This window comes from Bos mutus, chromosome 2 (assembly GCF_027580195.1).
Source record: "Bos mutus isolate GX-2022 chromosome 2, NWIPB_WYAK_1.1, whole genome shotgun sequence".
Lineage (NCBI taxonomy): Eukaryota > Metazoa > Chordata > Mammalia > Artiodactyla > Bovidae > Bos > Bos mutus.
Genome location: NC_091618.1, coordinates 6,615,260 through 6,642,833, shown reverse-complemented (window position 1 = coordinate 6,642,833; position 27,574 = coordinate 6,615,260). Strand labels below are relative to the sequence as shown.

The following is a 27,574-nucleotide window of genomic DNA, read 5'->3' as shown; positions in this document are numbered from 1 at the left end:
CATGCCAGGCTTCCCTGTCCTTCACTGTCTCCCAGAGCTTGCTCAAACCAATGTCCATTGAGTCGGTAACACTATCCAACCATCTCCTCTTCTCTTTCCCCCTTCTCCTCCTGCCTTCAATATTTCCCAGCATGGGGGTCTTTTCCAATGAGTGGGCTCATCTCATCAGGTGGCCAAAGTATTGGAGCTTCAGCTTTAGGATTTCCTTTAGAATGGACTGGTTGGATCTCCTTGCAGTCCAAGGGACTCTCAAGAGGCTTCTCCAACACCACAGTTCAAAAGCATCAATTCTTTGGCTCTCAGCTTTCTTTATAGTCCAGCTCTCACATCCATACATGAATACTGGAAAAACCATAGCTTTGACTAGACGGACCTTTGTCAGCAAAGTAATGTCTGTGGTTTTTAATATGCTGTCTAGGTTGGTCATAGCTTTTCTTCCAAGGAGCAAGCGTCCCCCACATAGGAAGGCAGCTTCTTAACGACTGGACCACCAGGGAAGTCCCTCCTCCCTGCTTTGTGATCTGCCTCCCTCTTCTGCCTCGTTCAGTCCTACATCCCATTCCCCAGCTCTGGGCCCAAGTCTGAATCAGAGTCCCTGACTCTGTGGAGCACAACAGACATGTATACAGATATATTTCATACAGAGGTGGTGGCTGCCATGATAGAGCCACTGTGGGAACTTAATAGGAAGGAAGGATTGACCCAGTGTGAAGGAGTCACTAAGGGAAGGAAAAGGGAACAAGCCTGTTTGAGGGAGTATGTGCAGTGGTTAGAAGCTTGGGAGCTGCACCAAACTGCCCTGGTTTGACTTCTGCCTCTGCCGCTGAGCTATGTGATCTTAGACCAGCCACTTTACCTCTCTATGCCTCAGTTTTCTCATCTGTAAATTGGGAATAACAGCTATCTCACGAAGGACAGAATGAGTTAACACATGTAAAGCGTTTAAAGGGGCTTCCCTGGTGGCTCAGAGGTTAAAGCGTCTGCCTGCAATGCGGGAGACCTGGGTTCGATCCCGGGGTTGGGAAGATCCCCTGGAGAAGGAAATGGCAACCCACTCCAGTATTTTTGCCTGGAGAATCCCAGGGACGGGGAGCCTTGGTGGGCTGCCGTCTACAGGGTCACACAGAGTCGGACACGACTGAAGCGACTTAGCAGTAGCAGCAGCAGCAACAACATATACCCAGGGTTACACATGCAACTTGGCTTAACAGTATCCTCTTTCCTTGTGAGGTGGCGCTGCAACTTAGATGGGAACCCAGCCTGCGTTTCCGTCTGCCTCTCACTCTGTGGCTCTGGGGTCCCTTTGCCTCTGTGCGTGTGTCATGAGAATGCTATCATCAGAGTGTCTTACAGGCGGTCGCAGAGACATTGGGAAACCGGGCCCTGGAAAACCAACAGCAAGGTGTAGACATGGGTGTGAGCCACGCCTGGCAAGTTCCCAGAAGCCCGAGGCTGGAACAGAGCTGGGTGCCTGAGTTAGGACAAAGGCTCCAGAAGTCTCAGCAAAGTAACCAGCCAACTCTGGCCCCATCCAAGGACTATTCACTAGAACAGGGCAAGAGAATCAGGTGATCAACAGGCCCAAGAAGAGGCTGACCAGGCCAAGGACAGCAACCCAGGACCACACCAGGCCTCCCCAGGGATTGCCAGTGCCAGCCACCAAAGGGCCCCCGCCAGCACCCCAGGCAACAGAGGTCCAGAGGGCCTTCTTCTTGGGGTCAGCTTCTACTCTAGGCAGGAAATTTCTATAAGAAATATAGGATCAGGGCTTCCCTGGTGGCTCAGTGGTAAAGAATCCACCTGCAATGCAGAAGTCATGGGTTTGATCCCTAATCCGGGAAGCTCCCATGCTGAGGAGCAGCTAAGCCCGTGGGCCACAACTATTGAGCCTGTGCCCTAGGGCCCAGGAACTACAACTACGGAAGCCTGTGTGCGCCCCAGAGCCCATGGTCTGCAACGAGAGAAGCCACTGCAGTGGGAAGCCCAGGCACCACAACGGGAGAGCAGCCCTCACTCACCACAACTAGAGAAAAGCCTTCGTAACAACGAAGACCTAGCACAGCCAAAATAATAATAATGAAATACAGGACCATTTTCGCTCCAATAAGAAAAATAACAGCTTGGACTACAAAGAAAGCTGAGTGCTGAGGAATTGATGCTTTTGAACTGTGATGTTGGAGAAGACTGGAGAGTCCCTTGGACTGCCAGGAGATCCAACCAGTCCATCCTAAAGGAAATCAGTCCTGAATATTCATTGGAAGGACTGATGCTGAAGCTGAAACTCCAATACTTTGGCCATCTGATGTGAAGAACTGACTCATTGGAAAAGACCCTGATGCTGGGAAAGATTGAGGACAGGAGAAGGGGACGACAGAGGACGAGGTGGTTGGATGGCATCACCAACTTGATGGACATGAGGTTGAGTAAACTCTGGGAGTTTGTGATGGACAGGGAGGCCTGGAGTGCTGCAGTCCTTGGGGTTGCAAAGAGTCAGACACGACTGAGCGACTGAACTGAACAGGACCATTGTTGCTCCAATAAGAAAAATAACAGCTTGGGGTTGGGCTGCCTGCTATGCGGTGGCTCAGAAGACAGGGCCTCCCATCAGACAGAGCCTGGCGAAGCGGATGTGCACGTGTGACTGGCCATCCCTCTCTGCCTCCTGGGTCTCCCTAACTCCTTTTCTATGTCTCTTTCCTGCTCCACCTGATGCCCTCATGTTTCCTTTGTTCTGCTTTTCCTCTCACACCCAGGTGATTCAGAAAATGGGGTGGATTCTGAAATATCCCTTAGAACTGTTGAGTGGATACATTGACAGCCTGCAGGGAGAGGGGCTTTGTCTGCTCCCAGCGTCAAGGCCAGTGCCTGCTGTGTCTTACTACTACTACTACTACTACTAAGTCCCTTCAGTTGTGTCCGACTCTGTGCGACCCCATAGACGGCAGCCCACCAGGCTCCGCCATCCCTGGGATTCTCCAGGCAAGAACACTGGAGTGGGTTGCCATTTCCTTCTCCAATGCATGAAGGTGAAAAGTGAGAGTGAAGTCGCTCAGTCTTAAGTGCTCAACAAATATGTTTCAAATTCACCTTGTACATGACGTGAAGATCCAGTGTCATCGCTTACTTCCCTCATTTTCAACCTTATTTTTCATATTACTGTACTGACTCCATGTGTCTCTGATGTGCTTCCTAAATAAGGCAGGCAAAGATAGGTAAATGGATTGGTGAGTGGATAGATTTTTTTTTTTTTTTTTCCTGTTCTCTCTCTCACTCTCTTTTTAAATTGAAGTTTAGTTGATTTCCTGGTCTGTTTCTTAGCTGGAACAGTCTGACCCTGGCCTGGTCTCCCACATTCCTCACCTTGAACCCACCCCAAATACCCTTCCTCAAACACGTTAGTCTTGTCCTCTGATCTCTCACATCTATTATTCTCTTCCTCTGGAATGTGCCATGCCCCTTGGGAAGTTGTGCTTATCTTTCAAGTCTGGTGAAGGTGTCAATTTCTTTAATGAGCCTCCCTGCCCCCAGGCAGTTAGCCACTAGTCAGGCTTTCCCTGCACTTTGCAGACCTTTGCTTTAGTTCCAAAGACCCTGATGCTGGGAAAGACTGAGGGCAGGAGGAGAAGGGGGTGACAGAGGATGACATGGTTGGATGGCATCACTGACTCAATGGATGAGTCTGAGCAACTCCAGAAATAGTGAAGGACAGGGAAGCCCGGTGTGCTGCAGTCCATGGGGTTGCAGAATCAGACACCACTGAGCAGCTGAACAACAACACTGTCTTGAAATCTTAGGTCAGTGCTTGGAGACAGGAGCCAAATACCTGGAGACAGGAACCAAATCATCTCTCAGTCCATAGGGCTTAGGGGCAGTGGTGCACTGTCGGTGCCTACCAGCTCCAGAGCGATGATCGTGTGTAGCTGTTCCCAACTCTGTGTTCAGTTACATCACATCAGTAGCTTGAAAGGCTGTGGTGGGATTGTTTACGCCATGGAAATTCGTGGATGCTACAAATCAGCCACCCGCCGTGGCCAAAGCCAGTTTACCAGCGTGTCAGTGCTGTGAAAGGCATTCAAGAGATTGATATCCAATACCCTTTGAAAGAACAAATATAGTATGCTCTGGAAAGTCCCCCAACATTAAAGTCAGCTGCTTTTTGCTTATATAGCCTGGGGTTGACTTGTGGGCTTTCCCAGTGGCTCAGCAGTAAAGAATCTACCTGCAGTACAGGAGCTGCAGGAACCGTGGGTTCGATCCCTGGGTCGGAAAGATCCTCTGGAGAAGGAATGGCGACCCATTCCAGTGTTCTTACCTGGGAAATCCTATGGACAGAGGAGCCTGGCAGGCTACAGTCTGCGGGGTTGAAAAGAGTTGGAAACAACTGAGCATGATGACTTGCTATGTCTATACCCCTGCCCGTGGTTAGGACCTGGTCCTTGCACTTGACACACTAGGAGTTCAGCTTTCATGTACACAGGATGACTTGGCTGCTACTGCGAAGTCGCTTCAGTCGTGTCCAACTCTGTGCAACCCCATAGACGGCAGCCCACTAGGGCTCCCCCATCCCTGGGATTCTCTAGGCAAGAATACTGAAGTGGGTTGCCATTTCCTTCTCCAATGATAACTTGGGGGCACTAGTAAAAATGCATATTCCTGGGCCTGCCCATAGAGTTTTGGATTCATAGGAATCTGCATTTTATCAGGAAACACAATTGGTTATAATGCAGAAATCAGCACACAAGATTTGTTTGACCTTTAGGCCAACTCTGTTCTCCACGATTTAAGGGGTCAGGCTAAATGGTAGTAATTAAAATGTTTAGCCAGTGCCAAATCCTCTCTTATTATTTTTTTGAAATTTGGTAAATGCCACAAGGTGTGTAGGATCTCAGCTCCCGGACCAAGGATTGAACCTTGTCCACAGCAGTGAAAGCACCAAGTCCTAACCACTGGACCACCAAGGAGCTCCCCAGATTCTCTTTTAACATTAGGTTCAGGGGATTCCCTGGCAGTCCAGTGGTTAGGACGCCACACTTCCACTTCAGGGAGCATGGGTTCCATCCCTAGCAGGGAACTAAGATTCTACATGCTATGTGCTGAAGCCAAAAAAAAAAAAAAATTAGCTTCAGCCATCTTCCTCCCCCTAAACCGAGGCTAACTAGAGCTCTCTCCAGCTTGGGTGTCCCCCTCTCTTCTGGAAGAAGGTGAAGGCAAGTGAGATGTCTAGGGAGATAGACAAAACAAAGGGGAGGGCCTGGATAATGCATAGACTGGGTGTCTACAGGGAGCTGACAGGAGATAGGAGGCTCTATTCTATAGGAACGTTGTAGAAAAAGATGTTCCATGATGCAATCACAGGTGAGCAGTCAGTGGTGTGAACCCAGGAGCCTCAGGTCCTGCTTGGGTGGGGTAGCTGCAGTAAGTTGTAGAGAGTTGAGGCCAAGGTTCCCACCAGGCACAATGGCCTGGCTGAATGGTAATCACAGCTTAGACAGGCTTTCAGTCAAGTCCAGCCCGGAAGGACATGGGAACATCACAGATCACGGGGTCAGTGGTCAAATAAGCTTAAGCAGGAAGGTTCAAGCAGGTTCCTGAGGTCCTTGGCGGGCGTTGTGAGCACCAGAGCTGAGAAAATGTACACGAGATTGTTGACTCTGGGCGGACGCTGTTTGTCTTGTGCTGTCCCGTACTTGCCCTGCTGTACTTGGCCTGGTCAGAGCCCGGGGTTTTACCTGCCACCCAGAGGCAGAACGGGGACTCTTCCGGTAAAGCCTTGCCCCAGCCGGGACAGGGCCAGGCTTCCTTCCAGTCCAGAATGTCCCCCTTCCTCTGTTCAAGCTCCCTGAAACCCAGGTGTGGGGTAGAGCTCCTGGGGGCTCCCTAGCCCTGAAGGGCACACTCCTTTTTCTCCAGGAAATGGCCAGTGATGAGCTGAGGGAACTGAGGAATGCCATGACCCAAGAGGCCATCCGTGAGCACCAGATGGCCAAGACCGGCGGCACCACCACCGACCTCTTCCAGTGCAGCAAGTGCAAGAAGAAGAACTGCACCTACAACCAGGTATGGCGTGGGGGCGGCGACCAGAAGGAGCTGAGGGACACGCCAGCGGGGAGGAGGGGCTACAATGCTAGGCTGTGGAGAGGGCACGTCTTGGTTCACCAGCATGGTACATCTGTGGCTTCTAGAAAAGATGCAGAGAGAAGCACCCAGAGAGAAGCACCCAGATCTGTGTGAGGTGCGACCAGATCTGTCCTGCAGCCAGCATAAGAAGACCAGACCTACAGGGGGCACAGAACTTCTGCAGAGTCACAGATGGTTGGAAGAGAACTTGGCAATAAAAACTCTGCTTCCTCACTTCACACACGGGGAGACTGAGGTCCAGAGCGGACAGGCTTTGTCTAAAGCGGCAAAGACGGTTAGTGGCAGAAAGAATAATAAGCCCAGATCCAGACCTTTCTGCCTCCAGTCCAGCCAACTTGGTGGGAAAGCCTAAGGGACTGAGCCCTGAGTCCTGAGGGTGAAGACCACTGCCCTGGCCTGGCCTCCTGTTTCTGGGTTACACATGTTATGCCCTTGAGGCACCAATATTCTTGGATTTGGATTAGTGCTCAGTTATTCTGGCTCAGACGGTAAAGCGCCTGTCTACAATGCGGGAGACCTGGGTTCGATCCCTGGGTCAGGAAAATCCCCTGGAGAAGGAAATGGCAATCCACTCCAGAACTATTGCCTGGAAAATCCCATGGACAGAGGAGCCTGGTAGGCTACAGTCCATGGGGTCGCAAAGAGTCGGACACGACTGAGCGACTTCACTTTCTGTTATTCTAGAACTCTATTCATTCCCCCATCTGCTTGTCAAGCAAGCACCTTGCCCCTGGGGACATGTGGTTGCAGCAGGAATGGTCAGCCCTGCCTTCCAGGAGTCCCTTGGAGAATTCCCATGCAGGAATCCAAAGATGTGTGTGCAGGTTCCTGCTGTCTGCGGAGTTCTCTCTGCTGGGGTGTCACTGCTCTGCAGTGACAAGGCCGTGCTGTGCTGTGTCCTCCTGGCCCACGGCTGGGCACGCTCATTAGCCGGGGCCTCCCTCCCATCCCACAGACACCAGCTGACACCATTCACAGCTAAGAGTCTTCAAAGCCACAACTTGCTACATGTCATGGCCGTCCAGGGTGGACTGCAGAAAATCAGAACAGCAGTTGTTATACCCAGAAATGCCTGGGATTTGCTGGGGCAGACCTGGTTTCTGGACCTGAACGGTCTAGTTAAAGGGATAGGAAACCAGAAAGCAGCACTAAATGTCCCCATGACCTTCAAGTCCTCTTTCCTCTCCGGGCTTCTGTTCTTCCACCTGTAAAATGAAGAAGAAACGGAGTGATCCCTAGGAGTGCTTCCAGCTCACTCAGTTCTAATCAGAGAGGTCCACCCAACGGGGTGTGTTCATTTTTCCTGTAGGAGATGAGTCTTGAAGCAAGAGAAGAGAGGTCAGTCAGTTCAGAAGGATCAACAAGAAGAGCGCAGAGGTCAGGCTGAGCCAGTGAGATACTGGAAGGGAGCCGACAGGCCCGCGAGGAGAGAGGAGAGCATGTGCACACACAATGGAGTCTCAGGGGTGAGGGCACTGCCAAAGTGGCGTGGGAATAACGGCGCCAGCCTCTGTGATTTGACCTACTTCTACAGTGGGAGCCGTGGCAGGTCCAAGAGCGGGGTGGGCGACTTCACGAGTGGTCCCGCTCTCTTTTTTCTCTCAGGTGCAGACACGCAGCGCTGATGAGCCCATGACAACCTTTGTCTTATGCAACGAGTGTGGCAATCGCTGGAAGGTCTGTATGTCTGTATCCTTCTTCCTCCCCTGTCGTCCTCAGGCGCCGCCCCACTTAAGAAGTAGTAGGCACACAGCTCCAAATGGGGGCTGGGGGAGCAGTTTGCCAGCCTGCACAGAGCAGGTCTGCAGAGCTGGAGATAGCGGTGCATTGTTGGGAAGGCAAGGCCAGAGGACACATGTGTGTGCACGTTTTTGTTTTGGAAAGCACCCAGCTGGGGTGGGGACAGCAGCCGGCATTTTATCACAGGATGGGCAAGTCTGTCATTTGAACACAGATGGAGATCCTGAGATCCCCGGGGTTGCGGGGAGGGCGGGGTGGGAAGGAAAAACAATAGCCCTCTGCACTTGGACCACACCTCTCTGCAAAGTGCTTCCACAGATGCTGTTTCCTTTGAGCCCGGTCACAGCCAGGGGATGACTGAGCCCTGTCAAACAGGCACTGCTCTCAAATGCACCCAGGTCGTCCTCCCCTCCTAAGGCAACTCTGGAAAAGCCTTACGTTACCCCAGGCTGTCACCCAGGCAGCCCCAGCTCCCGCAAAGGCGGCCGTTTTGTCTTCAGGCATGGGAGCCAAGCAAAGGCTGCTCCTGGAGTGCTCCTTCCCACCCCGTCTTCTGAACCACCTGAGTGTGGTCACATGATTAATGTCCCCTTCCAGTGCTGTCTGATATGCATGTGTGCTGTGTGCTGTCTGGGTCACCGGGCAGCCGGCAGGTGCTTCAAAAGTTGTAAGGTCCTTAGCGAGGACTGAGCGTGAGACTGGAGTCAGGAGCCCTGGTTTCCCATCTGCACGCTGCCCTACTCACTGTGTGAGCCTGAGCATGTCACCACCTCCCTGAGCTAAAGGGTGATGCTAACGCCTTTCTCCCGGGCTGATTATGAAGACTGTTACATACATACACATGCTTTGCAACCACTACAAGAAATGTTCATTGATAATATTACTCTCACTTTGAGATGAGGAAATTGAGCTACTGAAATGGTTAACGAGCATAAAGTCAAGCAGTTTGGAGCACGGAAAGACAGTGCTCCAAATTCCTGACCTTTCTATGACTTTACGAAGGGCCTTGACGGCCCTGGGGCCTCATAAGAACTGCCATGTTTTTTTAGGGTAAAAGTCAGATGATTATGTATTTTCTTCTTTCATTCACCTGTTGAGCACTTAGAGGTGAAGCCAGGATAATGGCATACTGGTTTCAAGCACAGGCTTGGGTATCAAGCTCAAATCCTAGCTTTATCACTCACAAAGTGACTTTGCCAAGTGCCCTGAACTCTCTAGGCCTGGATTTCCTCATCTATAAAATAAGGGTAGGAATATAGCCCAGAGAGCTATTTTGAGGATTAGAGAAGGTAATACATGTGAAAAAAAAACAGGGCCTCTGACAGCTCAAATGGTATCTTTGTCAAATTAGGGAAAGGTGTTCTTCCTGCAGGTAGATGTAGCCTTGCACTTGGGTCCAGAACTTGGGAAACAGCAGGGATGGAGTTTCAGCCCCAACCTGCTCCTGTGGGGAGGCTCTCTTGTGAACAACCTGTACAACCACATAAAAAAGTCCCGAGCATATATATGCCTGGTGCCTAGAAACCACCATTCTTATTATTCACAGTTGTTACCTGTTAGTATCATGGGAGCTCGCAAGTCATTTAACCTGTCTGAGCTACTTCTTTCCCTGTGAAAATGCAAGTATTATAATGGTGCTTATCTCACAGGGTGACTATGAGGAGGAAATGAGTTGATGTATGTTAATACTGCTTAGCCCAGAGTAACTGCTCAATAAATAGTAGCTTTTATGAGTGTTACTGTTGGGCAAAAGACATTCTACATGCTCCAAACCCAACTCCTCCTCCCTGATTCCCAGAGAGAAACTGGAATTTGGAAGTTGGAGAGGCAGGTCCCACTAGAGGTGGCAGCTACGTGGCTTTGGACAAAATTTCCAGGTAGCGTCCGCTGCCATGTGGGAGGCCTGCTGTCTAACCAAGCTATGAGTAATAATCATGGTGGTTTCTGACCATAAATTCAGAGCCCACCACATGTCCGGCATCAAATTTCCATTCATTGCTTATCTTTTTCTTCATGGATCGGCATTATGGTCCCATTTTACAGATGAGTGATTTGTTCAGGGTTGTGCCGCTAAGAGTGACAGGGCGGGGATCTGGACTGCTCTGTGTGGCTCCAGGCTTCCCGGGTGGCTCAGTGGTAAAGAATCTGCCTGCCAATGCAGGAGATGCACGTTTGATCCCTGGGCTGGGAAGATCCCCTGGAGGAGGAAACGGCAACCCACTCCAGTATTCTTGCCTGAAAAATCCCATGGACCGAGGAGCCTGGCGGGCTACAGTCCACGGGGTCGCAAAGAGTCGGGCACGACTGAGTGAATGAACACAATCCTGCGTGGCACCAGACCCCACCTTCCCTTTCACGTCCCCTCCACGTGCCTTTACCCTCTTTGAGTGGCGCAAAGAAAGTTCTAAAACGCTGTTGCCTTCTTGGTTTTGTAGTTCTGCTGACAGAACCACCAACCAGGATTTCAGTGAACAAGGTGAGGAAGAACAAAGAGAAACCATCAAGCCCTTCGTAAACTGGAGAAAAATAAAAATTAAGATGAAGAGAAATGCTGAACTCTGAATGGGGCATTAGGGATCAGAGGGAGAATTCCTTTACAAATTACTAATCATTTATCAATAGGGATGGGCTTCCCAGGTGGCTCAGTAGGGAAAGAATCCCCCTTTTGATGCAGGAGTTGCAGGAGACGCGGGTTCGATCCCTGGGTTGGGAAGATCTGCTGGAGGAGGAAATGGCAACCCACTCCAGTATTCTTGCCTAGAAAATTCCACGGAAAGGGGAGCCTGGTGGGCTTCAGTCGATGGGGTCACAAAGGGTCGGACACAACTGAGCACAGTAGAGCAGAAGCACATTGACAGGCACTGGCGAATGGGGGAGGCTAACGGGTGTGATTCTAAGTCCGTGTGGACAGACCTCTTGCAGAAAAACTCAAGACTTCAGAGCCCCAGAGCTAAGGGGCAGTATATTTGATAGTAGCTGGCAGACCTTTGCTTTGAGTTCCTTCCCTCACATCTGAACCTTTCAGTCTTTTCTGAGTTGAAAAATACCAGACTGACTCAGATCTTACCCACTCCACTGTGAGTCACACTTGCGGAACAGTTGGCACACAGCATCAAATTTGGCTAAGGCAGACATGACTTCCACACCATGTAGGAAGATCTATTCCCCACCCCTCATCTCTTCTCAAACGTTCTGCTCTTCCCTATTCCTAGCTGATGTCAGGGGCAGGGCTCTGAGGACTCCAGACCTGGTCCCTCTAGGTAGGCCATACATCATCTTGAGCTCAGAGTTTCTGAGTGAAGAAGCAGTGCCTGAGTTGGTGGCCCCCGGGAGATCCTGAGCCTTGGAACCCATCAGGCCCAGGCAATGCGTTCCTCACAGCTCTGTTGTGCCCTGAGCTACAGAGGAAGTCTTCAGGGCACAAGGCCCCTGTTGTGCTTCTCCCACGATGAAGTTGGCTTGCTTTTTAAGCCAATAGGAAACTTTAGGCAAAGCTGGAACCTTCTGAAAAAGCCCTGGGAGCAGGTCTGGTGCATCTGTCCTGAGTCTCAGTCTCTGACTGTCCCTGGCCTTCCAGCAGCCCTAGGCTGAGCCTCCTGGACACTTGTTTCCTGAAATAGCTAACTCGTAAGAGCTTGTGAAACAAAAAGAGGTTTCCCGGGTGGCTCAGTGGTAAAGAATCCACCTGCCAATGCAGGATACATGGGTTCAATCCCTGGGTTAGGAAGATCCCCTGGAGAAGGAAATGGCAGTCCACTCCAGTATTCTTGCCTGGAGAATCCCATTGTCAGAGGAGCTTGGCGGGCTCTAGTCCCTGGGGTCGCAAAAAGTAGGACATGACTTAACAACTGAGCACGCAGGAGCTTGTGAACTCCTGGGAGCTTGGGCAAGTCCCTTAACCTCTCTGAGTCATTTACTTACTCGTTAAAAGTGGGAGTGGGCCTAGTGCCTGCTTCACAGCATTTCCATCTGCCTTGGGGCTCACTCTTAGGGCAGGTTTTTGGGGTAACTTCAGCTCACGTTTCTTATGTGCCCTGGCATCATCCACTCTGGAATTTGTGATAACTTTCCTCTTTCTATCCAACCGCCTCTTCCTATAGATGAAGCCTGTAAATAAACTACAGAAACCCGCCACCATCTCCAGCTTTTTAGCAGTCAGATGTAGGATGGGTCCTTTGGGAAGATGGAAAACTCACTCACAGAAGATACAATACCCAAAGCTCACAAATATCAAATCCAAGACTGAAACTCTGGCCTTCTGCTTCCTGTCATTGTGCTCGAGGCTATGAGAGATGCAGGGGCAGACACAGTGCTCTGCCCCTACCTTCCAGGAACCCTCAGCCTGGCAGGGAAAGAGACCCACAGGCACAGACTCCATACCAGATGGGATGATGGCATGTGATACATGCCTGAGGTATGAATATTACCTGCAGGAAGGCAGAGGGACGTTGTTTAAGATACCCAGGTACTTCTTCAGCTGTAATAAGGGTGGGAATCCCCTGAGGATCATGTTAAAATGCAGATATTCTGATTCAGTGGGTCTGGGGTGGGGCCTGAGATTTTTTTCATTTCCAATAAGCTCCCAGGTGATTCCAATGCTGCTGATCCACAAACCACGCTTTGAGTAGTCATGGTTGAGATATCTAGACTTTTCTCTGCAATATCTTAAGCCTCCCTCCAAATGTCTAGAAATCAAAAGCAGAGGGCTTCCATCATGGCTCAGTGGTAAAGAACTTGCCTGCCAATGCAAAAGACATGGGTTCGATCCCTTAGGTTTGATCCCTGATTTGGGAAGACTCCACAGGCCATGGAGCAACTGAGCCTGTGCGCCACAACTATTGAGCCCATGCGCCCAGCTACTGAAGCCCAGGAGCCCTAGAGCTGGGGCCCTGCAACAAGAGAAGCCACCGCAAGGAGAACCCCGCACACCGCAACTAGAGAGGAGCCCCCACCCTCCGAAAGTAAAGCCCACGAGGCACAACAAAGAGAAGCCCCTGCTCACCACAACTAGAGAATGACTGAGCAGAGTAACAAAGTGCAGCCAAAAATAAAAATACATAAATTGTTTTAATACATAATTAAAAAAAAATAGAAGGCAAGGGAATACTCGATGGATGATGGAAGTATGTCGAAAGGACACAGAAATCACCTGGTCAAGGCTCCCATTGGGAAAATAAGGACCCCTCCCCAAATGGATTCAACAACAACAACAACAAATGCAGAACAAAATATCAACCACTACTGATATAATAATGTCAATAAATGCTACTTTGGGGCTATTTAAAGATGGCAGCCTGGGCGATCTTCAGTATTCACTTCTCCATCTGAATATCCATTGTGCTTCTGCTGTCACAGGGATTTACAGCAAAGCAAAGAACACAAAACTGAATCTCCACCCTGAATAACCTGTTTACAAAGGAGATGAGTCAGAGTAAACAGCAGAAGAACAAGTCGTCTCCAGTTCCCACATCTATGCAGTTCACATCTACGTTCACGAGAGGACACAGAAAAGCATGAATAGGCCTCAGACTGTCGGTCAGCAGGCATCAGGACCTTCCCAGCCAGTCTTCCTGTATCCACTCGGGACCCCCTCCAATTCACGCTCTCCACGGCACTGACCAGAATAGGCTTTTTGAAACTGCAAATCTGATCACGTTGCAGCCCCCCTCTCCATCAGCCCCCTTTACAGCCCTCCATGTTTTCCCACTGCTTGTGGCAGAGCCTACCGGGTCCTGCAGTGCTGCCTCGGCCTCTCCCTGACCCACGGTGCTCCAGCCACACTGGTCAAGCTGTGCTCTTTATCACGTGGGCTTTGCATTCACTGTTGTCGGGAACACGTGGTTTAATCCATGCCCTCCCTAATTTCAAAGATGAAGAGAGTGTGAGCTGCAAGGGAGTCAGTATTAATTCTACCTCCCCCGAAGGCTTCCTAGGGGCAGAGAATGCTACCTTTCCGAGGGGTGGTTGGGGGGGGAGGCAGGCGGTGTTGGGGAAAGGATGGCCTTAGGGGAGACAGAAGCAACAGTCTCACCAGGAATGCTAGGGCCAAAAGACCTTGAAAACCACAGTCAAGATCCTACAATCAGTTTAGATGATTTCAGGCGTTACAGAAACCTGAAATCCTATAGAAAAGCCTTAGTCTTATCCAGACTACCAAATTCGGTCTTAGATCTGGGGGTCTGGTTTTTTCTTTTTTTTTGAGCTTGAGACTTAAGTCTCCAAGCGCCTATCTGGTTTCTCCTCTAAGTACCCCACTGGCCCTCTCAGTCTAGTCCGTCACAAACTGAGTTCACATCTTCTCTTTCTTCAATCCTGTCTTGTCTGTTTGTCAACTATTTCCTTACTTAGACCCATCTTTGACCCTCTCCCCTTGTCCTCTTCATCTTATCAGTTATCAGTTCTAGAGTCTCCCTTGCCCAATCCTTCTGTCCACTGCCACCATCAACATTTTCTCTCAGGTGGTTTTTTTTTTTTTTTTTTGGATTGATGCAAAGGCCTCATACTTGACTCAAAATACTCCCAACTCAAAACACTCCCTACCTGGACTTCCTGGCAGTCAGAGGTTAAGACTCCGAGCTTCCAATGCAGGGGGCACAGGTTTGATCCCTGGAGAGGGAACTAAGATCCCACAGGCTGTGCAGTATGGCCATAAAAATAAAAATACACCCCCTACCTTACCTGCACGAGCCATGCATGGCTCTAAGCATCATTCCCTCAGTCATTTTCAGTGGATTTTCACCAGCTGTCCTTGGTCTGACTTTAAAAGTTCCTGCCTGTCTTTAGTGGTTTATCTTCTCCCCTTGCTGCCTCTTATGATATAGCCAGCCTAAGGGAGGTATTCGTCCTGTTCTTGCAAACCTGACGGACCTTCCCAACTGTGGCTGCCTATTTTGACCCCACCCCCATCCCAGTCCAAATCTTACGCTTTCTTCGAGGCTCATGTCTTCTATGAAGTCTTCTCTGATCCCCTGGCTGAAAGATAGGGTTCCTCAGAACTTCTACAGTACCATGAAATGCTATTAATTTTTACACAGCATTCTACCATGACAAAGATAATTTCTTTGTATGACAGTGTCAATATTATTTATTAATTATTGAGCATTTACTAGCTGAGTATCTTGGGCACATTATGTAAACGTCATGCCTTCATCCTTCATTTGTAAAATGATGGAAATAATAACACTGAGCTCATAGGGTTGTTGTGAGCATTCATTAGAATCACACCTGACACAAAGCACCCAGTTAGTGAGTATCAGCTATTGGTATGAGTATGGGGCGGGGGGTGGGAGGGCGGTACTTTATATTGTCTCAACTAACCCTCAGACCCCCCTGAACTAGGTTACTATTATTATACTGTTTTGTTTAAAACTTGTGGGTTGAGAACTGGTGGGTTTTAAATGAAGTTGTGCGCAAAAACAACAAAATTAAAATTGCGGGGAAATACACGTAACAAAAACTTAGCCATCTTCACCATTCTTAAGTGTGCATACAGTCCAGCAATGCCAAGAACATCCACACTGTTGCTCAGCCGATCTCCACAACTTTTCGTTTCGCAAAACTAAACTTCTGTACCTATTAAACAATTCCCCATTTCCTCCTTCCCTAAGTCCCTGGCAAGCCCTATTCTACTTTATGTCTCTATGTACTGTATTATTATACTGGTTTTACAGACCGAGAAATCCAGGTTCAGAGAGTGATCTGCTTGTAGGAGACAGAATCTGGCCTTGAGCTCGGGGCCCCACGCATACTCTGAGTCACTCTGAAGCACGGTTTCACCTGAGACAGCGTCTGTGCTGCGTTTGCCTCTCCCATGACCATCGTGGCCACTGGGTGCCAGGGCCCTCCTCTGGGCCCCTGCGCTTTGCAGCCGTTCTCACATGTAATCCTCACGGCAGCCTTGCAGTCACTGACGGGCAGTGTCCTATCTCCCAGCGCCAAGCTGATATAGGACAGATACACTGTAAATGTGGAATCAGGCCTGATGCCTGTCAATAGAGGAAACAGTACTAAATAAGCCTGTGGCACATTTTTAATGCAACTGTTTACATTTTTTCAAAGTAGTGACACTCTCAGGAGAAAACCAACTGAAATGCATGAGGTCAGAAAGAGCTTCCCAGTCCCCGCCTCCCCCCTCTCCTCCTGCAGAGTCAATCTGCTCTTCTCACCCCAGGCCACCCCCCACCCCATCTGCACCTTGTCACCAGCACTGCTGACCCACACTCAGAGCCAGAGGCAGGTAGGCGGGCGGGCAAAGGGACATAAGAGACCGTGCCTGCTCTGCTTCCTCCCCTGCCACTCCACCCCCACGTTCTTCCCTCCAACCATACCCAATCCTGACCATTCTGAAACACGCTCTGTCCTTTCACGCCTCCCTGACTGCGCACATGCTGTTCTGGAAGACTGGAATGCTTTCCCTCCCCTCGTTCTCCACCTCCAAGACTCCTACGGTCTCTGCGAGCCAGCTCTGTCGCCTCCTCTGTGAAGACTCCTCCCCTACCCACCTCCCCAAGCTCTGAGTCCGCCCCTGTTTGGAGCAGACTAGTTAGCTCATCAGAGTGCTCTCGCATCTGGACTGAAGTGACCGTCTGTAACTCAGTGTGTTCCCCACGCTCCCAGCTCCTTGTGCTAAGATGAGGACATCTTCATCTCTGCTCCAAGCAGGGGTAAAGAGGATTTTGGATCACTGATTTTTATTTTTTTAATGTTCTTGGTATATTTCAAAATGAAGAGACAACAAGATCACAAATATTGAGGCATCTTTTTCAAGGTCTAGCAAATGAATACTTCCAAATACAAAAAATTATAATTGTGCCGCTCACAGATAATTATATGATTTATTAAGATACATTAATATTAATAAACATGATTTATTAAAGCATAAGAAATATAATATTTTGTATTATCAGTTCAGTTCAGTCGCTCAGTCGTGTCCGACTCTCTGTGACCCCATGAATCGCAGCACACCAGGCCTCCCTGTCCATCACCAACTCCCGGAGTTCACTCAGACTCATGTCCATCGAGTCAGTTATGCCATCCAGCCATCTCATCCTCTGTCGTCCCTTTCTCCTCCTGCCCCCAATCCCTCCCAGCATCAGAGTCTTTTCCAATGAGTCAACTCTTCGCATGAGGTGGCCAAAGTACTGGAGTTTCAGCCTTAGCATCATTCCTCGTATTATATATTTATATAAATATCATATATTGTACTTATACATTATATTATATATACAAGACTTATTAAGATATAACAATTTATAGTGCTTAGTAGGCACAGCAGTCTGTTAATAAGAAACAAGCTTCAGGATATGTAAGGAGGCTCTTTGATCAAATTGGTCAGTGGATGTGACATAATGTAAAACCCCATTTGGAGACATTGTCAAAAGCCTAAATTGGAGACCCTGATGAAACTGTTCACCTGGCCCCCTCCTCCAGTGGCAGGCTGTGCTGCTGCCTCTGCACACAGTAGGTGCTGATTGTATGCTGAAAAATGGGAACACAGCTTTCCAAGTTAGTTACTGAAAACCCACCCACAGTAGTATTCAAGAAAACAATGAAGTCCTAACAATGGGGCAGGAAGCCACCTCCTTCTCCAGTGACCCCAACCCTCAGAGTCCAGCTGAAGGCTGCAACAGGAAACCCCTCACCCAGTGTCTTTCCTCCCCCTCTTCCCCACCAAATGCACTCATGCTTTCCGTCCACTCTCAGCCCCCCTTCTTCTCAACCCTCTGGAGGGTCCCAGGTGAAAAAAGAGAAAAGCACTTACTCATAGGAGGAGGCAAGCAGCCAAGCTGGGCTTGGAGAGTCGTCCTGCCCCCAGGCAGGCCTGAGGAATAAAAGAAACGGCGGCGAGAGGACAAAGAAGGACTTAAAGCTCTGGAACAAGGGGAAAGAAAAGGCCTAAGAAAGTTTACAAAGCAATCTGTCAGAGAAGGGATGAAAAGGGAGCCCCACTGAGCTGAGGGGCTCGGGCACTCACCTCACCTTCGCCCCAGTTAGAAACCTGCAAACTCTGAGCTGATCTCTCTCCCTTGTCCCAGAGCTTTCCCTGGGAGCGTGATGCCTCACCTGGCTGGGTTTTTGGTAGCCCCAAATACTTCTGCTCTACTTGGCTCAATACACCAGTTCTCTTGAACTCAACAGACTGACTCAACTGCCAGCTCCCTCTGGATTTTCACTGAAACACTCTGGATAGTAAGGTTACCAGCAGATCTCCAAAGCTATCCAGCCACTTTGACTTCCCAGATGTTCTAAGCCAGTGAAAATATCCACAGGCTTTCTGAAAGTCTCTCCTGCCACCAAAGGCAGGATTAATAGTAATATCAACGATCATCTGAGTGCTTTCTCTGTATGGAATGCTTTAAATCATCTTACTGCTCACCACCACCTTAGGTACAGACTACCCAATTTCACCAGAAAGGGAAGTGGGCCTGGAGCGATTAAATGACTTTCCAAAGGATACACAGCCTGGATTCCAACCTAGGTCTGTCTGACCTTGATGCCCACACACTTCCCACTCAGGACACCGCCTCTTGGGGATCCTCTACAATTCTATTGTGTGTGTGTGTGTGTGTGTGTGTGTGTGGTTCCCATATTAATTTTAGATGGGGGAGGGATGGTACAATTCTGTGGTATCTAAAAAATTTCTTACCTCACAGTTGGCAATGTAGAGTGGGGAGTGGGAGAGTCTGCCTCCTGGCTGGGTAGGGTCCTGAGTTCTTTTTAAACACTTGATTAATTAACCATAAATAACTGGGCACTGGGAACAGAACACTCACTAATAAAAGCGTAGCCTAGAGTCACGTTTGATGAAAAAAATTCAAGTCACTTGGTGGATGGACATATCTGCAAAACAAAAGAAAAGCCCCTTTCCCAGCCCAGGCAGAGAAGTCTCCTGTACAGTTAGAGACAACAGGCTTCTGGGCACGTGGCCAAGGTTCTGGGGATATTTATAACTTGAAGAGGGTGGGAGTCCCTAATAAGCTGCTATATTCTTTTTCCATCACTTCCCTCTCCAAGGCTACAGCGAGCTCGGAGCTCTCCTTCGCGCAGAATGCCTGCTCTCCCTAGTGCTCCGCTTCCATTGTCTCATATTCTCATCCTGGCTGGGGAAAGGGAAGGCTGAAAGTCCTTCCGTTCGGAAGAGCTCCAGTTGAATGCAGCTTAGCTGCTGGTGGTATTTCTTGGCTAGCTGCTGTGGTCTCGGAGATCTGCCTAGGAGCCTGTGGTTTCTCTGAGCTGCCTCAGAGTCTGATGTTTCGGGAATTCTGTGAGTCTTTGGGAACCGCCTACCATCTCTGGGCTTTGCCTGCATGTCTACGGATTCGAGATCTACCTGCAGATCTAAGATATCCAGGATCTGCCGCTGATTCCTAGAATCTTTCCAAACGTCTGCAGTCTCAAGAGAACTCTGCCTGAGGATTTGAAATCTGTTTTGAGGCCTCTTGGATCTTTTGAAGCCGGAGACCTAACGCATCTTTTGCTGGCCAGGAGGTGAGTCTGTTGGTTCCCAATTCGGGTTTTCGGCTTCCTGCCTTCAGTCGGTCAGGGGCTGTTAACATCCTGAGAGCCCGCTGGGCTTAAGCCATTAGAGGCCCACGATCCCATCGACGCGGGAGGCTGCCAGGAACTCTTTTAGCAGGCAAGCCCTCAGGGATAATAAGGACAGACTTTCCGAACCCCGGGGCCCGGCTCGCTCCACCTTACGCGCCCTATAACCCACCCTCTCTTCTGATTTCGCTTCGGCTTTTGCCTCCCCTCCGCTAGGCGCAACTCAGCCGGCCCCTCAAGGGGAGCCCGTTTTAGAAGGACGCGGTCGGACACCCCTACAGGGTTAACAGCGATAGAGCCGAGTCCCAGCCGGGCCCTGCCGCGGACCTCTGTCTCCTACGGAAGGGCTGCGCGGTGTCTCCTGGGAGTTGTAGTCTGCGCAGCAGTGTGAGAATGCCGCGGTGGCTGCTGGGAGATGTAGTGCGTGGGTGGAGCTCAAAGTTCCAGCGCGGCCGCCGAGTCTCCCCTGGGGAGTGGGCGGCTGCTGCTTTCCTCTCAGGCCGGGGTCGTCAGATGAGAGCTAATTCCAGAGGAACCCAGCACAGGCTAGCACTTATATTAGGCTCGATGTCGCAGTTAAGCTTAATTTAAGCTCGACTCAAGATAAACTTCTAGGGGTGTGAGGAGAAGCAGGGCAACCTCTCTGGCTTAATCCGACTGCGCTCTCCAAGAGAAGAAAGTGAAAGATACTCCGCCCTGGCTAGGAGGACGCGATTTTTTTCTTCACCCTTTTGTTCTTTCCCTCCGTGTGGCTTTTGGCCTCTTGACTGGCCTTTGTACGACAGAATGGAACTCCAACTCCCGACAGGCCATGGGGACGGGCGCAGGCGCGCTAAAGGGGCTCTGCCGGGCTACGAGAGGCGGGCCTAATACTCGGCATCTAATTGGCAGAGCGCTTTGGGAGCTTCGCTCGCTGATTGGCCGAGGCAGCTGCCGGAAAGGGCCCAGCCTCGACATGGAGGAGCAGAGGCGTTCTGTGGGCTGGGCTGAGAGCCTCCTCCCTGAGAGAACATCGGCTTGACCCCCGGGTCCGGGAGGGACCGAGCCAGGGGGTTGTCTTATTAAATTCTGGCAGCCTCCACCCCTTGGCGTCGGAGACACAGAGGGCGGGTCGCGCTCGAGGGTCAGGGAGGAGAGTGACCCGGCCCGGGTTCAGGGCCCTCCCCACCCGCCTGGGCGGCCAGAACTCCAGCCCTGGGGAGTGGGCAGGGCCTGTTTCTGTGCCTCACGCCCTGCTTTTCGCCTCCTATAGCGCTGTCTGCTAGCTGCTTTTCCTGCTCTCTCTCCTGGGAGGCGAATCCTTGAGCCCGAGATGGCAGCCACCCTGCTCATGGCTGGGTCCCAGGTAAGCCGGGGGTGGCTTCTTGGACCCTGCCTGTGCTTAACCACCTCGTCCCCGCGTTTCTTTGCTCTGCAAATCCCTGTGGGAAATTCCCTGGGATTAGTAATTCGCTTGCTTGGCCATTCTGCCTCCAGAGACCCAGTATCAGGACCGTATAGCCACAAACAAGCATTTATTGAACACCTGCTGTTTGCCTTTCAATACTAGGGAGACAAAGATGGATGGAACGTGCCCTCCCTGTTTGCTCACAATCTGTAGGAAGACAGATGCATCCGGTTAGCCATGAAACTAGCGTGATAAAAGCACTATTTTCTGTAGGAGCAAGGTGCTGTGGGAACCAAGAAGTGGGAGTATTCTCTCTGAGGTGTGGGAGGAGGAGTGGAGCAGAGCGGCGGAATGGGCGAGGGGTGGGGACTGACGAACAGCTGGTGCTGGAACAGGGTTTTAAGGAATAGTAGGATTTCACTAGTCCAAGGAAGATATTCCAAGAAAAGGGGAGCGTTGTAGGTAAAGGTATGGAATGATGTAGATGCTCGATGTGTTCTGAGAAGAGTACTGTTAAGAGGAGGGCAGGGGTATCCGGCCATGGGACCAAAGCAATCTGCTCATAAATTGCTCTCTCCTGAACCACATCTCTTTGTTGCTTACTTATTTCTCCTTTGGACTCTACATATCAGACCTAATGCCTTTTGCCTTCTCAACAATTCCAGCCATGTCTCTCATTTCAAGAAGAAAAATTGGTACTAACTTCCTAGATACCCAGTATTGAGGAAGCAATGTGTGATTTCAGGCACCTGTGACATTTGAAGATATGGCCATGTACCTCACCCGTGAAGAATGGAGACCTCTGGACCCTACACAAAGGGACATTTACAGGGATGTTATGCAGGAGAATTATGGAAATGTTGTCTCATTAGGTAAGAATTCTCTTTCTCCACCCCACGTTTTTTGAGACTATCAAAAATGCCTTAGCTCTTTCAACACAAACTAGTTACTTGACTTTTAAAGCACCTAATTAGATTTTGGCGTGGGCTGAGCCCTCAGGCAGATCTTTGAGTGAGGGAATATCAAGGTCATATTGTCTAGGATGAAAGATTGTTTCTGCACATTTTAGAAACACTCAGATTTCTTGCGCCCTGAATCATTTGCCATTCTCCAGCCTGTTTGTACAGATCACTGACCAAACAGGTCTGACATAATGGTACTTGCCAGGTTATAAATGCCCCTGTAAATGGTGTTTTTACTAGAAGATGAAGGGGTGCTGACCGAGGTTGACAGGAGGGCAAAAGCCACCTTTTTGTGTTTGTTTTGGCTTCAGAGCCCTAGCTTTGCCTCAGGTCCTTTATTTATCCAGAGTAGGTACTTGTCTAGAGATGTTTCAGAGTTGATCATAGATTTTGAGTGTGTCAGATGCTGTTCCAAGAGAATCCTGAACTAAATGAGATCACAAATTCTATTAAAGAGGGAAGCTAATTTTTTTTAATGGCCTGCAAACCTGTCTTTTCTCTGAGATACCCTTTTGTCTGGGTGCAACTAGAATAAACTGTTCTTGAGCCGAACAGTCTTTTGACTCACTTTGTCTCCTGTTAGGACTTGACAGAAGTTCGCAACCATGTATGGTTCACTAAGTTATCTGCCATTCATTAGGATTATTTCTTTTTCTGAAAGCTTTATCCCCATAACTTTTAACAAACAAATGGCAACTCTGAAGGGTTTCCTATTTAACCTGGACTCTCTCTGATGTCTCAACTTTCTTGGATCCTTCCTTTAGAAATGCAACTATAAATGACGCTATCTACCCAGATCTGATGTAGTCAGGAACCCAGGTATTCCACTTATTCCAACAAAAACAAGAAATGAGAATCTTAAAGAAATGTGAATGTGTATGTCAGTTGTCCAGCCCAAGGAATGCTTGTTAGAAAGATGGAAACATGGAAGCACTAAAAAAAAAAACAAACAAGTTTCTTGCCCAAATAAGTTTGGGAATAGGTTAAATAATGTTTACAAGACTTCTTTACCTTCAGACTCCTCAGAACCTATAATCTGGTATCAGGGCATTTTGGATTTCTGAGAAGAGGATGTTGTAAGCACCATTTACCAAACTAATTTATCCATGGACCTTTTTTCCCCAGAATACCTAGTAACCTCTTTCTAAAAAGTGTACCAAGAGACACAACTTGGAAAAGCAGTGACTGGTAGAAAGTTTCTTATACATAGTGACTTTGTGTATTTTGATTTTCTTTTAAAGTTTTTACCTAGTCAATGCCAAGAGTATTCTGAGCCAGGCATCTTTTTTGCCTTCTCCAACTGTCTCACTTCTGTTTGCATTAAAAGGCCAGTGAGGGAGACTTCCCTGGCAGTCCAGTGCTTAAGACTGTGTTCTTCCAATGCAGAGGGTGTGAGTTCAATTCCTGATCAGGGAACTAAGATCCCAAAAAGCTGCATGGTGAGGCAGGAAAAAAAAAGTACCAAAAAAAAAAAAAAAAAGCCACTGAAAAGTAGCAAGTAACATTTGGCAGTCATTTTTCCTGTCGAGTGAGACTTGATATAGATTGATAAAAATCTGTTTTTCTCCAATGCTAACCCAGTAAGTCCATTTTTTTCCCCTAGTAGGTGCTTAGTAGATATTAAATAATGCTAATGATGAAGACAAGTTAAGAACATACAATACACACACACACGCGTTCACATGTAAAATATCTAGGCTCTTGGCTTTTAGAAGCTCTAATTTAGAGTCTTTTCTATTTCTTTTATATATATGTTGATTTATCTGGCTGTGCTGGGGCTTAGTTGTGGCACACGGTTTTAGTTACAGCATGTGGGATCTAGTTCCCTGACCAGGGATCGAACCCTGGCCCCCTGCATTAGGAGCTTGAAGTCTTGGCCACTGGACCACTAGGGAAGTCCCTAGAATCTTTTATATTTCCTATTTCTGGTTTTCTTCTTTTGAAACACCAGAAACATATATACTTTGAATAAAGAACCATTAACTGTAGTGATACAAAGCATTAACTTTTATCAGACACCTGGATTTGTATCTTAGCTTCACCATTTACTACTGTATAACCTTTTGTGAACCACTTCTGTGGACCTTGGATTTCTCATTCATAAAGTGGAAATCATCATGATGTCTGGAGAAGGCAATGGCACCCCACTCCAGTACTCTTGCCTGGAAAATCCCATGGATGGAGGAGCCTGGTAGGCTGCAGTCCATGGGGTCGCAAAGAGTCAGACACGACTGAGCGACTTCACTTTCACTTTTCACTTTCACGCATTGGAGAAGGAATTGGCAACCCACTCCAGTGTTCTTGCCTGGAGAATCCCAGGGATGGGGAGCCTAGTGGGCTGCCGTCTATGGGGCCGCACAGAGTTGGACACGACTGAAGCGACTTAGCAGCAGCAGCAGCAGCATCATGATGTCTGGTGCTCAGTGTGGTTGAGGTAATTCACATAAAGAACTTAGCACAGTGCCCACCCCACAGTAGATCATTTTTGTGTGTGTTTACCAATAATATTCTTTACCCTTTATTACAGATTTTGAAATCAGGAGTGAAAACGAGGTGAATCCAAAGCAAGAGATTAGTGAAGATGTAGAATTTGAGACTGCATCTGAAAGACCTGTTGGAAATACTGAGGAAAATCCTGAAAGTGAAGAGGCCTTTGACAACAGGGATAGATCAGAAAGACAATGGGGAGATTTAACGGCAGAAGAGTGGGTAAGCTATCCTCTCCAACAAGTCACAGATCTGCTTGTCCACAAAGAAGTCCACACAAGCATCCGATATCATATATGTTCTCATTGTGGAAAGGCCTTTAGTCAGATCTCAGACCTTAATCGGCATCAGAAAACCCACACGGGTGACAGACCCTATAAGTGTTATGAATGTGGGAAGGGCTTCAGTCGAAGTTCCCACCTTATTCAACATCAAAGAACACACACTGGGGAGAGGCCCTATGACTGTAATGAATGTGGGAAAAGTTTTGGAAGAAGCTCTCACCTCATTCAGCATCAGACAATCCACACTGGAGAAAAGCCTCACAAATGTAACGAGTGTGGGAAGAGTTTTTGCCGGCTGTCTCACCTCATCCAGCACCAAAGGACCCACAGTGGGGAAAAACCCTACGAGTGTGAGGAGTGTGGGAAAAGCTTCAGCCGGAGCTCTCACCTAGCTCAGCACCAGAGGACCCACACAGGTGAGAAGCCTTATGAATGTAACGAATGCGGGCGAGGCTTCAGTGAGAGATCTGATCTCATCAAACACTATCGTGTCCACACCGGGAGAGACCCTACAAGTGTGATGAGTGTGGGAAGAATTTCAGTCAGAACTCTGACCTCGTGCGCCATCGCAGAGCCCACACGGGGGAAAAGCCGTACCACTGTAATGAATGTGGGGAGAATTTCAGCCGCATCTCACACTTGGTTCAGCACCAGAGAACCCACACTGGGGAAAAGCCATATGAATGTAATGCCTGTGGGAAAAGCTTCAGCCGGAGCTCTCACCTAATCACACACCAGAAAATTCACACTGGAGAGAAGCCCTATGAGTGCAACGAGTGTTGGCGAAGCTTTGGTGAAAGGTCGGACCTGATTAAACACCAGAGAACCCACACAGGAGAGAAACCCTATGAGTGTGTGCAGTGTGGAAAAGGATTCACCCAGAGCTCCAACCTCATCACACATCAAAGAGTTCATACGGGAGAAAAGCCTTATGAATGCACAGAATGTGAGAAGAGTTTCAGCCGGAGCTCAGCTCTTATTAAACATAAGAGAGTGCACACTGACTAAGTCCTGTAATTACGACTGGGAAATGATTCATTTGAAGGTACAATTGTATTTGATATCAAAGAGCTCTCTCAAGACTGAAGCTTCTCTTACTGTACTGAATTTCTTTGCTGTGGGTCACCATTTAAAACATCACAGAAGACAAGCCACTTGAAATTCTGACCCATGGCTTTGGGAATATTATTCCCTTTTCCAAAATAGTGATTTGTATTCATCCAATACTAACGAATTATTTCATCAAAATCAGCCTCACAAATAACTGGAAATCTGAAGACCAGGTGATAAATGCTGGTAAATGCTCAGGCCTGGAAATGGAGTAAATCTTTCAAAGTAATTTCTCCCATCCTTGACCCAAAGAGCTATACTAGGAGAAATGTTGAACTGTGATAGGGTGGTCACAGCTGCTTTGGAACAAAACAACCAGAGACTTTACCTGAATTGCCACACCTATTCACTCACCATCATATCACACATCTTCCCTTCAAAGGGCTTTCTCCTTGAGTTGCTCATGCATTTGTATCTTTCTATCTTCCTGAGAGCAGGATTCTGCACGGTGAAGGCAATGATCATTGCTTTTCTCCTCATTGTTTCTAATTAACTTTTTTTAAAGCTTTCCTCTTTGTGAAAGCTAACTGAAGATTCAGATTGAAAGGAAAAATGAGACACAGATTTGGGGACCAAGGACTCATCAACAGTGGTGATTTTAGCAAGAGATGCCCACTGTTGTTATTGCCATTGATCAGAATTTATGTATTTTCTTTGGGGATCACTGTAGGGAATATTGTAGGGAAAATATCTTCAAGGAAAGCTAGGACCATAAGTGATGGTGGAGTGTAAGGAGCAAGTGGAATTGACTGGGGTAGGAAGCATAGAGTTCCTTCCCAAGGAATCAGGTCGTTTCTGTGTTCTTTCACCTCTACCCTATAAGATCAAGTCTCCCTATACTGCTAACTCTAGGATTTGATAAGGGCCACATCCCAGTGTTTATCTTAGCTTGCATAAGGGCATGTGTATGTACAGTGAAATGTGTATTCTTGATGTTTTTCCAATAGCAGAAACTGAATTCACACTGAATTAGCATGCTCTTGGGTGATGTTGATCATGTGACAGAAAAACTGACATAACTCTAATGTGAGAAATGTCCTTTTGTTCATTCTTTATGAAAAAAATTTAAACACTAGTGCTCTTGTGTGCACTCTCCTGAAAGATCTGTACAGAACCAAGCACTTGTTTATATGTATTAGTCTGTTGGAGATAATTACCAAATAGGTTGATTGTCCTAGTCTCAGACTGAATGACTTTCTCTTTGCCCTAGTCACAAGGAATTAATAAACCTAGATAGGAATGTATTTCCATTCTCTCAGCTTACAAATTTAAGTGGTTTATGTCAGCGTTGACCCAATTTAAGCCCAGTAATGTCAGTTCTCCTTATCTGAGCTCAAATAGGAATTAAGAAATATCCCGAATGTTGATGCTTATCCAAGCATTTGGGGGTGGGGGTGGGAGGGAATTGATGTCCAGGAATGGGGGCTAGAGTAAGGAATATTTTTTTTTGAGTCTGCCCCAAATGCTGTGCTTTATTGTGAGTGTTGTAACATTTGAAAAACTTGTGCCATAACTCTTTGGGACTTGGTGTTAAAAGAGCCAGTGGTCTTTCTTGGGTAGTGTACTATAGTGATTTCCTGTGACCCACCGCCCTGTGGGTCTGCATCCTTTGCAATAACACAACCTCAGAAGTAACAGTGAAATACTCCACAAAGTAGATGTCTTTCTGTTGGCACTCCTATTTAAATACAGAATCGGGCAGGGAGCATGTTCTTTGTTCTATACGAAATCTAGCTGTGGGTATTCATATTTTAATTGTTGAATGACTTACATGTTCTTGATGACTAAACTCAAACATGTCTTTTTCCCATATCAGTGTTGCTGATGGTTTTAATGAATATCAAAATTCTCCTGTTGTTTCTGTGAGCTGCTAGGGGCATTAGCTTCAGAGTGGCCAGAGAAGACATCATCTCCATGACCTA

General features: G+C 48.3%; 2 protein-coding genes and 2 long non-coding RNA genes across 7 annotated transcripts in view; 2 read left to right on the top strand and 2 right to left on the bottom strand.

Annotated features, from left to right (window-relative positions):
• TCEA3 (transcription elongation factor A3) overlaps window positions 1-12,994 on the top strand; it is a 48,017-nt gene extending 35,023 nt beyond the window's left edge. For 3 of the 4 annotated variants that reach the window (XM_070382898.1, XM_070382884.1, XM_070382906.1), the window contains 3 exons: window positions 5,911-6,057; window positions 7,744-7,815; window positions 10,314-10,427. In XM_070382898.1, coding sequence (XP_070238999.1) covers window positions 5,911-6,057; window positions 7,744-7,815; window positions 10,314-10,322 — 228 coding nt within the window. In that variant the 3' untranslated portion in view covers window positions 10,323-10,427. Of the gene's footprint in view, window positions 1-5,910; window positions 6,058-7,743; window positions 7,816-10,313; window positions 10,428-11,978 lie in introns of those variants that run through there. The other variant, XM_070382890.1, reaches the window with a different exon arrangement.
• Window positions 12,995-13,151: 157 nt separating this feature from the next.
• Window positions 13,152-14,984, bottom strand: LOC138990787 (uncharacterized). The gene is made up of 3 exons (XR_011466895.1): window positions 14,802-14,984; window positions 13,605-13,736; window positions 13,152-13,284 (listed from the first exon to the last, which is right to left on the bottom strand). It is a non-coding gene; the product is annotated as an uncharacterized lncRNA (long non-coding RNA).
• Window positions 14,985-17,012: 2,028 nt separating this feature from the next.
• LOC102285282 (uncharacterized) lies at window positions 17,013-19,730 on the bottom strand. Its single transcript, XR_011466893.1, has 4 exons — window positions 19,595-19,730; window positions 18,524-18,717; window positions 17,639-17,748; window positions 17,013-17,355 (listed from the first exon to the last, which is right to left on the bottom strand). It is a non-coding gene; the product is annotated as an uncharacterized lncRNA (long non-coding RNA).
• Window positions 19,731-19,857: 127 nt separating this feature from the next.
• On the top strand, window positions 19,858-26,467 carry ZNF436 (zinc finger protein 436). Its single transcript, XM_005905166.3, is given in 4 exon segments — window positions 19,858-20,767; window positions 21,555-21,681; window positions 24,299-25,042; window positions 25,045-26,467. Coding segments are annotated over 4 exon segments (1,410 nt in total). The 5' UTR covers window positions 19,858-20,734; the 3' UTR covers window positions 25,551-26,467.
• The last annotated feature ends 1,107 nt before the right edge of the window (window positions 26,468-27,574 follow it).